This window comes from Cyanistes caeruleus, chromosome 5 (genome assembly GCF_971803275.1).
Source record: "Cyanistes caeruleus chromosome 5, bCyaCae1.hap1.1, whole genome shotgun sequence".
In the NCBI taxonomy this organism is placed as follows: Eukaryota; Metazoa; Chordata; class Aves; order Passeriformes; family Paridae; genus Cyanistes; species Cyanistes caeruleus.
In genome coordinates, this window is record NC_141705.1 from 12,505,304 (window position 1) to 12,518,169 (window position 12,866).

Genomic DNA, 12,866 nt, shown 5'->3' on the forward strand with positions numbered 1-12,866 from the left:
TCATATTTTGTTTTGGAAGTGTTTGTGTCTAAATCCTTTGGAGAGGTGTAGAAATCTCTTTCCAATATCCCTGCACACAAAAGCAGGAACAACTGTAATTTTAGAGGACAACCCTATTTTCTTCATGAAAAACAAATGTGGAATTTTTTTCTCCTTTTCCAAGTCCATGTGATGGAATCCTGCAGAAATGGGATAATGTGTGACTGCGTGGAGCTGAGGAAAGGTGCAAAACGTAGGAAAAGGGTATGAATCAGTGCATGGTGTTTTAGGGCCACACCTCCTTTATCCTCTTCTTACTAGTAAGCCATGGATATTGTTTATTCTCTCTTTTTTGGTCTGCTGTGGTAGCTGTGCCCTGACAGCTTGATTGCAAATTCATACGCAGAACAGTTCAGAGTTAAAACTGCCTTTTTTTCCTGCCACTGATAATCATATGCCACTATCAGCAAAATTGCCACCTGTAATCAGATCTGTAAGAGCACAGATGGCTTCCAAATGCACTAATTCAGTACCATAGCTGTGATTTTAGCAGCAATTGCTCCTTAGCATTTTGCACCTGGAATTTTTACTAATTTTCATATTTATCAAACAGCTGTAAATTGAGACCTCCAGCTTGCAGGTACTTGTGATCTAAAGAAGTTTGAGGATGGTTACACTCCAATTTCAACAGAAGCCAGAAGCTTGCTCTGATTCAGTTAAAGTTCAGTCATGGTCTGGTCCTCAGAGGATTTCAGTGCTTTGTCAATCACATATTTAATCAGTGAATTATGGCTTTTGGATTTCAATGGGTTTTTTTTTATTTTTTTATTTTTAATTTCCCTTGTCCAGTCAACTTGTTGGTAACCTGAGAGAGAGCAAGCTCTGCCTGCTTATGTGGTGACTCGAAGTGAGTCCAAGCCATAATACTCATGTTTGGGATGTGCAATCCAAAAGACAATTCCTAACTTGCAGAAAACGGGGTTTTTTCCATGTTCTGACCTTTAACAATCTGCACCAGAACTGAGCCATGTCACAGGCAGCTGGTAGGAAGGCTCTTGCCTCTTTCACAGTCTGCATCTGATGTGGGGAGGGGGGCCCTGCCAGACCTCACCCACCAGTGCCCCAAACACAAGGTTTTCCCACTAAGGTGATTCAGATCTTCTCTCTGCTGAAAAGTTTTGAAATTTCTTGTGGTTGGAAATGAAGGATTAGCTGGAAAGAAGGATTCCATGCTGGCTTGGCTTTCTGTCTTCAGGAGTCTTGTGACAGGAGGTGATGAACGAGTGTTGGTGAGGTTTCTGGGGACAGGAAGTTTTATTATTCGACAAGCCACAGTGAAATTATGAAGGATTTAAGACTAGTGGGCTGAAGTTTCTTTCAAAGGAGGTGAGGAGGGAGAGGTAAAAATATTTAAGAGAAGAAATGATGGAAACAAGAATCTATCCAGGAACAGAAGTGGAGGCTGGTGGAAAAAGATGAACTTGTGTTGAGGCAAAAGCACTAAGAGAAAAACAGGCACGTGTGTGTAAGGAAGAAGAAAATTCTGATGATTATGTTTTATAAATCATAAATATACTTAATGCCTTTGCACACATTTAGTTCTTCAGTAAAACATAGTTAAAGCCAGAAACATTATCATTCATGGTGAGGATATGCAAAGCTTCCTTCAGGGCTGGAAGGCTTTATATACTGCTAAATGACCTATATCAGAAAAAAATATAAGTACTGTAATTGCTTGTCTTTCTCCAAACTGGGGTTTGCATGAAGCATTTTCAGCAAAATAGGTGAAATAATATTCAGGATGAACCCTAGTTCTTGATTGTCTTGTGTATATGTTGCTTGTGTAGTAATTGAAAGGGAGAAAAACAAGATTTTATTAAATTTCTTAGTGATGCATTTGAAGAAGAAAATGTCGTGTGATGCATTAGGCTGTTCTTCCTATGGGGAATAGGGGAGAAGAAAAAATGAGGGGGATATGGGGAGGAGGAAGAATAGAGCCTCCTTCTGTTCCCCAGTTTCAAGAAATCAATATCAATGTAAACATTTTTCATATGAAGTTCAGTCTTGCCATGGTGGAGGCGTTTTTCCCTCTACAGCAAATGGCCAGAATTAGAAATCTTCAGATGGGCTGACTCAGATGGGAAAGAGTGCCTGGGTGAGCCCAGGTGCTGAGGGACTTCTTGGGAGAGGGAGAGAATGGGTCAGAATGAAGAAACAGATGTTTTCTAGGCTGGAATTCCCATTCATTTTGTGTGGTCACCTGGCTGTGACAGAAACCCTATGAGAACGTGTTTTCAGCTGAGAGCCTTGTCATAAGATGAGCTGTGACAAACGCAACACCTGGTTTCCATAGAGAGAGCTGATGTTGGTTATTTCCATGTCACTTCAGCTGCAGTTGTGGGTTTTCATTTTTTCTTCTTCTGGAAGTATCTTTAAATGAGACAGAAGTAGTGTCTGGTTAGCTAACAGAAGTTCAACAGCCAGCTGAAATTTCCTTCCTTTGCCAGAGCATTTCGAGCCATCTTTGTGCACTCTAAGGTTTTATCCAGACAGATCATGGCTTTTTCAGGCCTGGTGATGTGTAACAGTTAGATCTGGCTAATATCTCTGTCCTTAATGCGTTATTAAAGTGGGTGGCATCATAAAATATTATTTTAGGCCTTTTTCAGGCCTTTTAGTAACAAGATGACGGTGGCTACTGCTGCCAAAAGTGGTTTTGCTGCTGCGGGGTTGTGGCAGGACAGGGCTTGTGCATGCTGTGCCTGTGTGCTATCCCCACACATGGCATAGATGTCCTGTGAGCAAGTAAGTTACAGCATTCAAATTACTGTAAGGCATAATTTCCTAAAAATTGGCCTCATTCTTACTTACAAAGTTACCTCCTCATGTATTTTGCAGGCATATACTAGAACACAGCTAGTGAAGTCAGATAGCCAGATTGTTCTGTTGTTTTTTATGCTTAAGGAAGGGAAACTTTTTGGGAATAGGATAGAAATATGCTTATTGTCAGAAAAGGAAGATTCCTAAAAAATGAGCCAGCAGCTGAAAGCAGATACCTTGGGGAAGGGATGGGGGCAGACTGGTTCTCTCCAGGGCTTTCATCATTGTCTGCTCAAGGACTTCCTGAAACAGAGTTGGTTTCTATTCCTTCAGAACTTTGATGGATTTTAAGTTGTCAAGGTTCTCTTGAAACCTGTATAAACTTTTTCTCTTAGCAATATCCCATGGACAGGAGTCCCACCACTTAGTTACATGGTAAGAACCACTTTGTTATGAACTTGTTACCAGTCAGTGCATCCTGGGTCTTGTCACTCCTGGTTTCCCTTTCCACTTAAGTGTACTCTTACCCAAGAATCCGTCTTCACTAGAAAGTTTGCATAGCAGTCTATCTAGCAAACAGCATCTTAGTTTACTCTTAGCTTTTGAAATCAAATTTCAAAAGCCATTTAATGTCATATATAGGGTAAACGTTTTTGAAAAGTCCTAAAACCTTCAACATTGCAGTCTTTATTGTAAATGGTTGCTTACTATTTTTTCTTTATTTTTTTAATTAAGAGAGAGTGCTCACTGGGCCAATTCCAGATCACAGGAAAAATTTGCAGGTACAACTAATATGGTAATCTGTGTTCCTTGTCATAGGAACATAGGATAAATAGTAGGATTTCAGTTAAGTACTTCAATTTGATATACTTGACATTTCTCATGTTCTGTGTCCTGTATAGCTCCAAAGTGTTTTTGCACTCTGGAAATCCTCAGTTTTGGATATTGTCTTAGGTTACTACAGTCCAGGGAAAAGTAAACAGGAAAAACTGAATGAGAATCTTTCCTTGTCAACCCTTTTAAGCTGTGTATGCACAGTTAACATCTCCAGGCTTCCTCTTGCCTTTTCAGTTGCTACCCATTCTGATAGAACTTTTAACGCCAAAGTCTTTATGTCATTAAGTCACATTTCTATCCCAAATTCTCACTTCTTCTACTGTTGAATATTAAGAAACACAGTCAGCCTTTTCTGCTTGAAGTGTTGTGTTTCTCACATTCCTGCCTTGTGAATTTAGCAGCTGTTTATTTCAGATATTGTCTTTCTGTTCTATCCCATTTTATTATACCTGCTTCTTTTCATTCACTATTTTGTCTGTTAAATAAAAGTCCCCTTTTATTAAAGAAAGTGTACCACCGCATATTTTAATGCAAATTCTATTAGACTGCTGAATGCTGAAGACAGTTACTGAGATGAGTAATGTTTTGCTAATCTCCAAAATACAGAATTAGTAGGGAAAAATCACAGTGTTGGTCAGGGCTGGTTGATACTAGAAAGCTGTGTCCTTGTTGAACCAAAGCATTTAAAGCATTATCTGAAACTGCATTGTAGCTGGAATGCTGTATTGGCCAGGGGGGTAACAATTGACTTAACAGTACAAACTCAGATGAAATGTCGTGCTGAGCTGGGGATGCTGTTAAATTGACTTTCCTCACTAAAGCTAAAGCTCCAGTGCCTGCTTTTACACTATTTCAGTGATTGAAAAAGCTAATGAAAACACTCTTCTTGTGCTATGATTTTTGTTTTCTCTCCAGGGATGAGTTTACTAGTTGGTTCAGTCTGTATTATTTAACAGTGGAGAGAGGCATCCTGATGTTCAGTTCAGAGATGAGGATGAACTAGGATGTTGCAATAACTTACAATGCAGAATGCAAGGTAGGTTCAATAAAAATGAACATTTAAAGTTTTATCTCAACAGGCAATAAATTTTATTTAAATTTTATGCTTTTTTCTTTAGTTTCATTTAGACAGAGAAAGCACTCTATGCTAATTTTTAAGAGTGTTAAATTTCAAATACAGCACATCGATCTTGAAACACTCAATAAAGTCAATAGAACCATTTCTGGTGACAAACCCACATCTGTTGTTTTTTGCACAATGGTCATTGACATATAATCTATTCTGTTGCCTTACCAAAAACAAAAAAAAATGAAGCCGGAAAACTACGTAGAAATATATGTCATCATAATCATTTTAAAATGAACTATTTAAAATTGGTCTTAATGTAATTATTATATTTTTAGCTGAAAAAATGTGTTTATTTATATTTCCTTTTCACTTTAGAAGGCTGGGTTTCTTGCTCTCATTGGTCCCTCACTTGGATTTGTCCAGGACACAGTTGTGCAGTGTTGCTGAGTCATCCACTTTGTATCTGCTATTTACCTGTCTCTCTGAGCTGTGTAATGCTTGCTTTGATTGCATTCAGGATCCACACACTCTTAACCTAGCACACTTCACCATGCCCTTGAAATACAGCACCTTTATCCTTTACTGAGGTACAGAGAGATTAAGTCCAAAGTTATACACAGTCTATAGCAAAACAGTGTTAGCAAAATCTGGTAAACCCAAGGGCAGTGCACTAAGCACTGGATGTTTTTACGTCAAGAGGGAAGGGTTGGCAGATTTTTACCCAGTACAAATAAATGTATTAAAAGCTGACATGTAATTTTAACAGGAGATTGATTTATGTATTAACTAGTCTGGAGAAAGGCAGCTTGGGGGAATCTTATCACTGTCTATGACTACCTGAAAGGAGGTTGTAACCAGGTGGGGGATGGTCTCTTCTCCCAGGTAACAACTGACAGGAGGAGAGGAATGGCCTCAAAGTTGCACCAGAGGAAGTTTAGATTGGATATTAGGAAATATTTCTACATGGAAAGGGTTGTCAAGGACATGCTGCTCAGGGAAGTGGTGGAGCATGAAGGTATTTTAAAGATGTGTAGATGTGACACTTAGGAGCATGGTTTGCTTGCTGGTGGGCTTGGCAGTGCTGAGTTAATGGTTGAACTTGATGATCTTAAAGGTCTTTTCCAACCTAAATGATTCTGTGATTCTAAATAGATTTAGTACTTGTGAAAGGTGCCTGACTGATTACCTGGGACATTCAGGAGTCCTATATTCATTAATAGTCACAAAAATTTACATTGATCTAGCTACTGAAAGCTTGTGTGGGCCTGAAAGAGATACTTTTCTACAAAAATGAGATTTCACAGTCTGTACTTTGATCCTTTGGTTGCCTGAATGCTTAGATCACTATTCATGGAGCAAGCAAGCTACTGGATTCCTTATGAGATTCCAGGTACTTACCTGCTGCTCCATCTTCCCCTTTCACAAATCAGAGTTTCCTCTCTATTTCAGTGTTTCCTCTGTCTGCCCCATTATGCCCCTTCTACATTTCACTCCCTCTGGAGACCTACAATGATGTTAACCATTTTTCACAGCTCCTGGCAACTGGCCGGTCAGGAGACCGTGATTGCTGCAGCTCACTTGGGACTAGGAATATGCTCATTTTAACCAACACATCTGTGCTTAGTCAGGATCACTTGACTCTCTTTTTGTTATGAAAATTTAAATGAATTTCTGATTAATTATTGAAAATGCATTGTATTATCAATATATAAATTTAGTACATTCTCTTCTTTATACTGTTTTGGTGTAGATGCAATATTAAGGGTACACAGGGTGTTCAGCTACTGTTACCTCTAGTTTAAAATTATGTACACTTTGCAATTCTTCAACATCTTGCTGGGCACATTAATTTTAAATATGTGTCTTTGCTGCCCTTTCCAGTACTCTAAACACAGTCCCCATGAGTGTAACATCACTACTCCTAGTCACCCTGTCATTTGGATTTATGCAAGTGTTACCTGAAATGACTTATGAACTTTCAGAGGGATGTTGTTTCCATCTTCTTGTTGAGGCCTTGGTCCTGCCTCATTAATGATAATAGTAGTCCCATTTTCTCTATTATTCATACAATAATATGTGATATTAACTTGTGGGTTAAGATGTCAGTATAGACATGCACATTTAGGAACAGAATTTTAGGCTGTTTCAATTGTTTGTGTTCCATCACAATAAGGTAGTAGTTGAATTTTTCTTTTCCTCACAGTTGCTGTTTGTTTGTGTCCAGTTTTTTTGGTCAGTGGCACTCAGGAGAATTTTTTGCAAACAGAAATTTCATTTTCATGGCTGAAGCCCTTGATCAGCATCAACTAAGCTGATTCTTTGAGCAGTCCTTTTGAAATCCACTGCTTCCTGATGATTAAGTTGCACTTTGCCATGCAAACCTGAAATTAAATCCAAATGATCCAAATTAGCTGTATGCACTGAAGATGTACACACCAGCTTAAAAGAGAATTTGGATATATCTGCACAGCCCCAAGCAGGGGGGAGCTGGCATGAATATGTGCCACTTCATTTATGCAGCAAACACTGGGTCAAGTTGGAGGGGTTTCTGTGGCTTTCTGTAGCACAGGTACAGGCAGACCAAGCTAGCAGCTTCCTGTGAAAGCCTAGAAATTTCTCTTTTGTTTGAAATTAGCCTGAGAGTTGCTTGAATGCTAAAGTTGTTTAATTATTCAAAGATGCTTAAGCAAGTCAGTTACCTAAATATGTATGTGTGGAGGCGGGGAAGGAGAGTAATGACTATAGGATTTGGCCTAATATACTTAGCTGGGGTTTTTCAATTTTTACATATATATTACCATCTTTGTTTACATATATATTACTTTGTAGCTTTTCTGCAGAAATTGGTGGATATGAATCAGAGGATAAGCTTGAAACCAGATATTAGAAAGCTTTAATAGGACAATTTCTAGTCAGCCATGTGAATACCACAGCTGTGCTAGGGTCAGAGAGGCTTTTATGTTGTTTGTCTCCAAGTCAGACTTGCTGTTGAGTCCATCTAATCAAATCATCATAAAGTAAATGCTGTGAAACATAGATCACCCTTTAATAACCAGTTACAACTTCATGACCACCAAAGGTAGTTATCTATCCTCTATTAAATCATATAAACATACGCTTTTCACATCCCCTTTTTAACTGCTTTTGTTTTCTTCCATGGTTATACCCAGATGAGGAGCTGGGGAAGTCTGCCATAGGTTCAGCAAGCACTAAGGTAACCCAAGTCTTTGCTGAAAGAAATTATTTATTCTATTAATATTTAATCTGGAGACACCACTGACCTGCATAATTTGATAGAGATTGGTGAGCTGCTTCCTGAACACCCCTAATGCTCTCATGCTTTCTTCACTTCTTAGGAGGAATGTAGAAAAATAAACATCAAATACTGGGTTGTGGAAAAAAGGTGTGAAACAAGCCAAGAGTACTTGGTATTGCACATAAATGTTCTTGTCTGTTTTTCTGAAATTCCTCTGGGGGCTCATCAGTGTCTCTGAGCTGGTTGGCTGCTCAGGGGCTCTCCTGGCACACTGAGGTGGGTTCCCAGCACACTGCATGTGATGTGCCTGCTCAGGCACACTTTAGCTTCTGCTGGCATTTGTGGTTCTCCCCGCAGTGGGCCCCTGCAGACATGGAGTTACTTATCCTAAGCAGTGGGATGAGACTGTTAGTTTGCCCGTGGTAGCATTGTTCCTGCTCAGCCTTCTCTGTGCTTTGTGGGCTCTGAATGCTGAGGCAACTTCTGAGTCTCTTATGACAGCTCTCTAAGATCATCATTTGCAGTTATTACTCTAAGTACACCAGGATTAGGCTCATTTCTCTGAGCTAGAGTTAAATCCGAATATTATTTGAAACAAATTCTGTGAAGTCATCTGTGCTGCTTTGCCTGTGTGTCCTTTCCCCCTTCATCATCTGGAATTATTTGATTCAGCCTGTGATCTAAAAATGCTCATTTGACCCTTTGTTTCTCATGTCAACACCCTTTCCTATCCTTGGAAAATTCAGTAGCATACCTTCTTCCACTGCAGATACTGGTTCCTTTTTCTGTCAAATGTATATGTGGGTGATACAAGTATGGGAAAAAATAGGGAAAACTGTATAGCCATGTGGAAAATGGGTTTATCTTTCCCCTTCTCCCAGTCCATCTGATCTCTGCTGCAGGGGTCTCTTCCAGCACCCCACACCAGTGACCTAGGAGCTGGCATTAAAAATTACAACAGGCAGGATCATTTCTTTCTGTGTCATGTGAAATTCTCACAGTTACTAATTGCTCCTTTGCAGGTGCTGTGAAGGGAGTAGGATTTTCTCAGGGGCTGTTAAATACAAGCGTTTTTATGTCAAGGATATTATAGTATTCTCTCCCACAGGAAAGAGAGAACTTTTTTCAAGGCCCTTAACACTTAGATCCCTAAATGATTGAGATCATAACTTGAAACCATAATAATATTTAGCATGAAATAACTAATTTAATTTATAAATAATTTATTGACTTTTAGTGAGGTCTTTAGCAGAAGCCCAGATACCAAAATGTAGTGCATTGAAATACTTTGCCAAAAATACATTTCAAATATTTCTAAAGAAGATAATAAAGTCTTTAAATGGTAAAGATTTAAGAAAACTTGCATTACTCACAAGTGTTCTGATACTCTTGTATTATAGATTAAAAGAAAACCCAGTGTTTTCCTTTCTCATTTCATATACCACATATTGCATACTACATAGCAGACAAAGTACTGCAATCTCTGCTGCTGCAATCAAGTAATTTGGGGCGAAGGATCAGTACTCATTTACTAGCTTGGTCTAGCATTGTATCAGAAAAATCTGTGCAGTGAGTAGTATTGCTAAAAAGACTGTAGAAACCCTAAAAAACTCATTTATTTTGCCATTAACGTTTCTTCTCTCCAGGCTGTCTTAGAAAACTCAGCCCCTCTGTGTCCATTTCAAATCAGTGTTCAGACTGCTGGTGTTTCTGGCTTGCTGTCTGAGAAGCCAGAAATGTCCAGCGCAGTTGTAGGAGAGCAGCCCCGGGATCTGAGGTTCAGTTTTGCTCTGAAAAGCACCGGCCTGTCGCCAGCTCTTGTAAGGCAGCAGTTGTGCTCTTCATGGGAAAGTTAATGCCAGTGTTTATTCCCACAACATCTCTGTGCTGGGTCCATCCTATTGTCTTTGTAGCAAAAGCCTCTTTAATTTAAATATAGGCACATTCTCATATGGAGACACTTTCATGCCGAAGAACCTGTAAAGGATCAGTACTACATTCATTTATTGGTTATTCAGAAGAAATACACAAAGTAATTTGGTGCTGTTTTTTGTTGTGGTTTGTTTTTTTTTTTTTTTAACTGAGGCATCTGTTTGTGATTCCTGAGTAGATATCATGTATCAGAATAGAACAGAGTTTCAGTGCCTCATTAAACCCAAATTCCAAGTTACAGCAGATGGAGCAGGAGCTGGGATTAATTGTTAAGGAAAGTGAGAGCTGAGGGTGTTTTGTTTCAGTTTTAAGAATCAAACTTCCTGCCCTAGTTAACTCTTGAGATATTTGGATTTGATACAGATTGATAAGGAGATTACTGTAGCTGGGAGATAAAGAGCAACCTCAGATCACCTGATTAGGACCTGATTTTATTCACTGTAACATGAAAACCTGTTAGGAAGGATGCAGTGAAAGAATACTCAGCTATGGAAAAGTTTGCTTTGAGGATTTAATAAAACTAGTGTGCAGGGACTTACGGGTTAGAAATACAGGGAGTTCAAAGTTTGGAGGATCTTCTGAAACTTGATGAATAAATTTGCAATTTCTCTTTCTGAAGAAAGTAAGAGGCAGACATTATGTCTTGCTGAAGAGTGAAGAAAATGCTGGCCTGGTAGAGAAGGTCTCTGATAAAAAGATTTTCATTAGGTCTCTCTATGGTAATGTAAATGTCTTTAAAAGGCAGGCATTGCATGAAGGAAGAGTTTCTCACCAAGAATGCCTGTTCTGCAAGGTGTGATAGCAAGGCTTTGGCTGGGTGAGGCATTATACAGTGCTGACTACCCAGAGGTTTCCCTGACATGAGCTGTTCTGTGTTACACACATCCTAGAATGCAAGTGGAAATAAGTTCCTGCTGTTACAGGCCCCTGCATGCACATTTCCTACCTTAGCAGGAAATGATAGTTGTTTAAGTGCTGTTACTGGTTTGCTTTTGGAAATGCTTTGTAGTGGTTTTGACAAACCACCAAGCCAGCCCTTCAGCACAGGAGCTGTGGCATGTCCCTCATCCTAAAACAATAAATATGATATTTTAACATAAGTATGTAGGTCTAAAGGTGACTTTTTACTCAGATCAGAGTGACAAATGTTCATGTGTGAACATCCTTGGTAATGTTCCCTTTTTGCTGTTGTGTCTCCAGGGTGCAGATCTACAAATTTATTACTCCAGGATATGCATCCCACATCAAGTGTCTCTGCACAGAATGTGTCCAAGGGAGGGCAGAGGCTGTGATGTCCATTGCCACAAAAATGCAGTCACTCAGCCTGTTAGATCACAAACACAACACTAATTTATACATTTGAGACAGAACTTGGTTTTAATTGTGAGTTTTAATTTTTTTTACCTTTGAAATAAAAATTGGAAAATCTTGATTTCACACAGTTTCTGGAAGGATTAGTCTTGATGGTGGGATATGAAAAAGTAAAAGGAAATAATCTTGATCCAGAATAATAAGAGTGTCTTCCTTGCTTATACTGTATGTTAGTCAAGGCAAAATAATTTTACTCATCTAAATGACAAAGCAGTGATTTTTATGTGTTTATTTCCATACAGTAGATTCTGTATGTTTCCTGTTTTGTTTTTTTTTTTAATTAATGTGTGCAAAGCTTAAATTTAAATTTTTCACACAAAATCTTTAGTCTCTGATTATATTCCATAGCCTACTGAACAGATGGAAATTTAATATTTTTAGAACATCTTTAATATAGTTTAACAACCTACCTGTTCTGATAGAGGTATCTTTTGACCTGGCTCAGGTAAAATGGAAAACCGCCTTGGCCAATACTATAGTGAATATAAGAGAAAGCTAATCATGAAGAAAACTAGTTGTTGGTTAAAATAAAAAATTCTGTAAGTGCTGATGGATGGTGCTGCTTTTTTTTTTTAATAACAAGTGTTTGACTCACATTCTAATCCCTAAATTGCACTCAGATTGCATATGCTGGCCTGAGTGTTTAGTTTATACTTTTGAAATTAATCCCCTGCTCATTCCCTCTGCTGCAGTATAGATAAAATAGTGCAGCAGGCAAAACTAATTTCTTCTAAGTGACTCTATACTGAGAAATGCTTTCTAGATGCTGATGGTTTTCAGCAGTTCATCAGATCAGACTAAAGCTATTCCAAAATCAAGCCCAAAAACTTGTTCACTGTGTCCACTGAGTCCTTAATACCAGCTTTCTGTTCTCTGTGCTCCTATTGCACTTCATTAATTGCTAAGTTAGACAAAACACAACATATTAATGATAATTTTACGTTTTTACTGTGTTTTAGCTGTTTTCACAAGAGGTAATTTCAAACACCTCAGAAGGTCAGGCTATATGATGACAAACTTGTTTTTAATGCTCTCTAACAAACTATTTAAAAATTACCAAAGAAAACTATTTTCTTTCTCCCAAATATTTTTCACGAAATATTAAATGCCTTTAAAAGCAGACATTTTCTAAGGGAAAAAACATACAAAACAAAAGAGAATTTCATAATCAAATACTTCTTAGACAATTGCAAACATATGGTCTTTGTTAAGATAATCATACAATCTTGAAAAAGCTGGTGTAACTTAAGTCAAATAAGGTTTTGATGCTAAAAGTATATTAAATACTTACTTGCATGTTTTTAGTAGCACAAAATAGCTCCTGTTAAAGTTAATAGTGAAATGCAGTTCAGTTAGGCAGGATCAAAGCTTGAAGGAATACATTATTTCTTACTTGTGATGCTCTTCATAAAACATTCAATTTTCACCCTTTGTACATAAGTAGAGGCTCCTGAGAGAGAGCTTTCCTCCAGCATCAGGAGCACACTACACTGTCTCTGGGTGCAAAACTACTTTAATCTGGAGGTGACAAACAGGAGAGATTAATGGCTTCAATTTGAACACACAGGGCCACATGGGTTCTCTAACAAAGGAAGAATATGA

At 38.4% G+C, this 12,866-nt stretch overlaps 1 protein-coding gene across 9 annotated transcripts in view; it reads left to right on the forward strand.

The window, feature by feature from the left end:
- The window catches only part of C5H4orf50 (chromosome 5 C4orf50 homolog), a 79,474-nt gene that overhangs the window by 44,076 nt on the left and 22,532 nt on the right, over positions 1 to 12,866 (forward strand). For 7 of the 9 annotated variants that reach the window (XM_086889219.1, XM_086889222.1, XM_086889218.1 and 4 more), the window contains one exon: positions 4,552 to 4,672. The exons of the other annotated variants lie outside the window; for them this stretch is intronic. Coding sequence is in view for 2 of the 7 variants with exons in the window: in XM_086889222.1 (XP_086745348.1) it covers positions 4,552 to 4,589 (38 nt within the window). In the remaining 5 variants the exon portion in view is untranslated. Of the gene's footprint in view, positions 1 to 4,551; positions 4,673 to 12,866 lie in introns of those variants that run through there. 9 annotated transcript variants of the gene reach the window in all.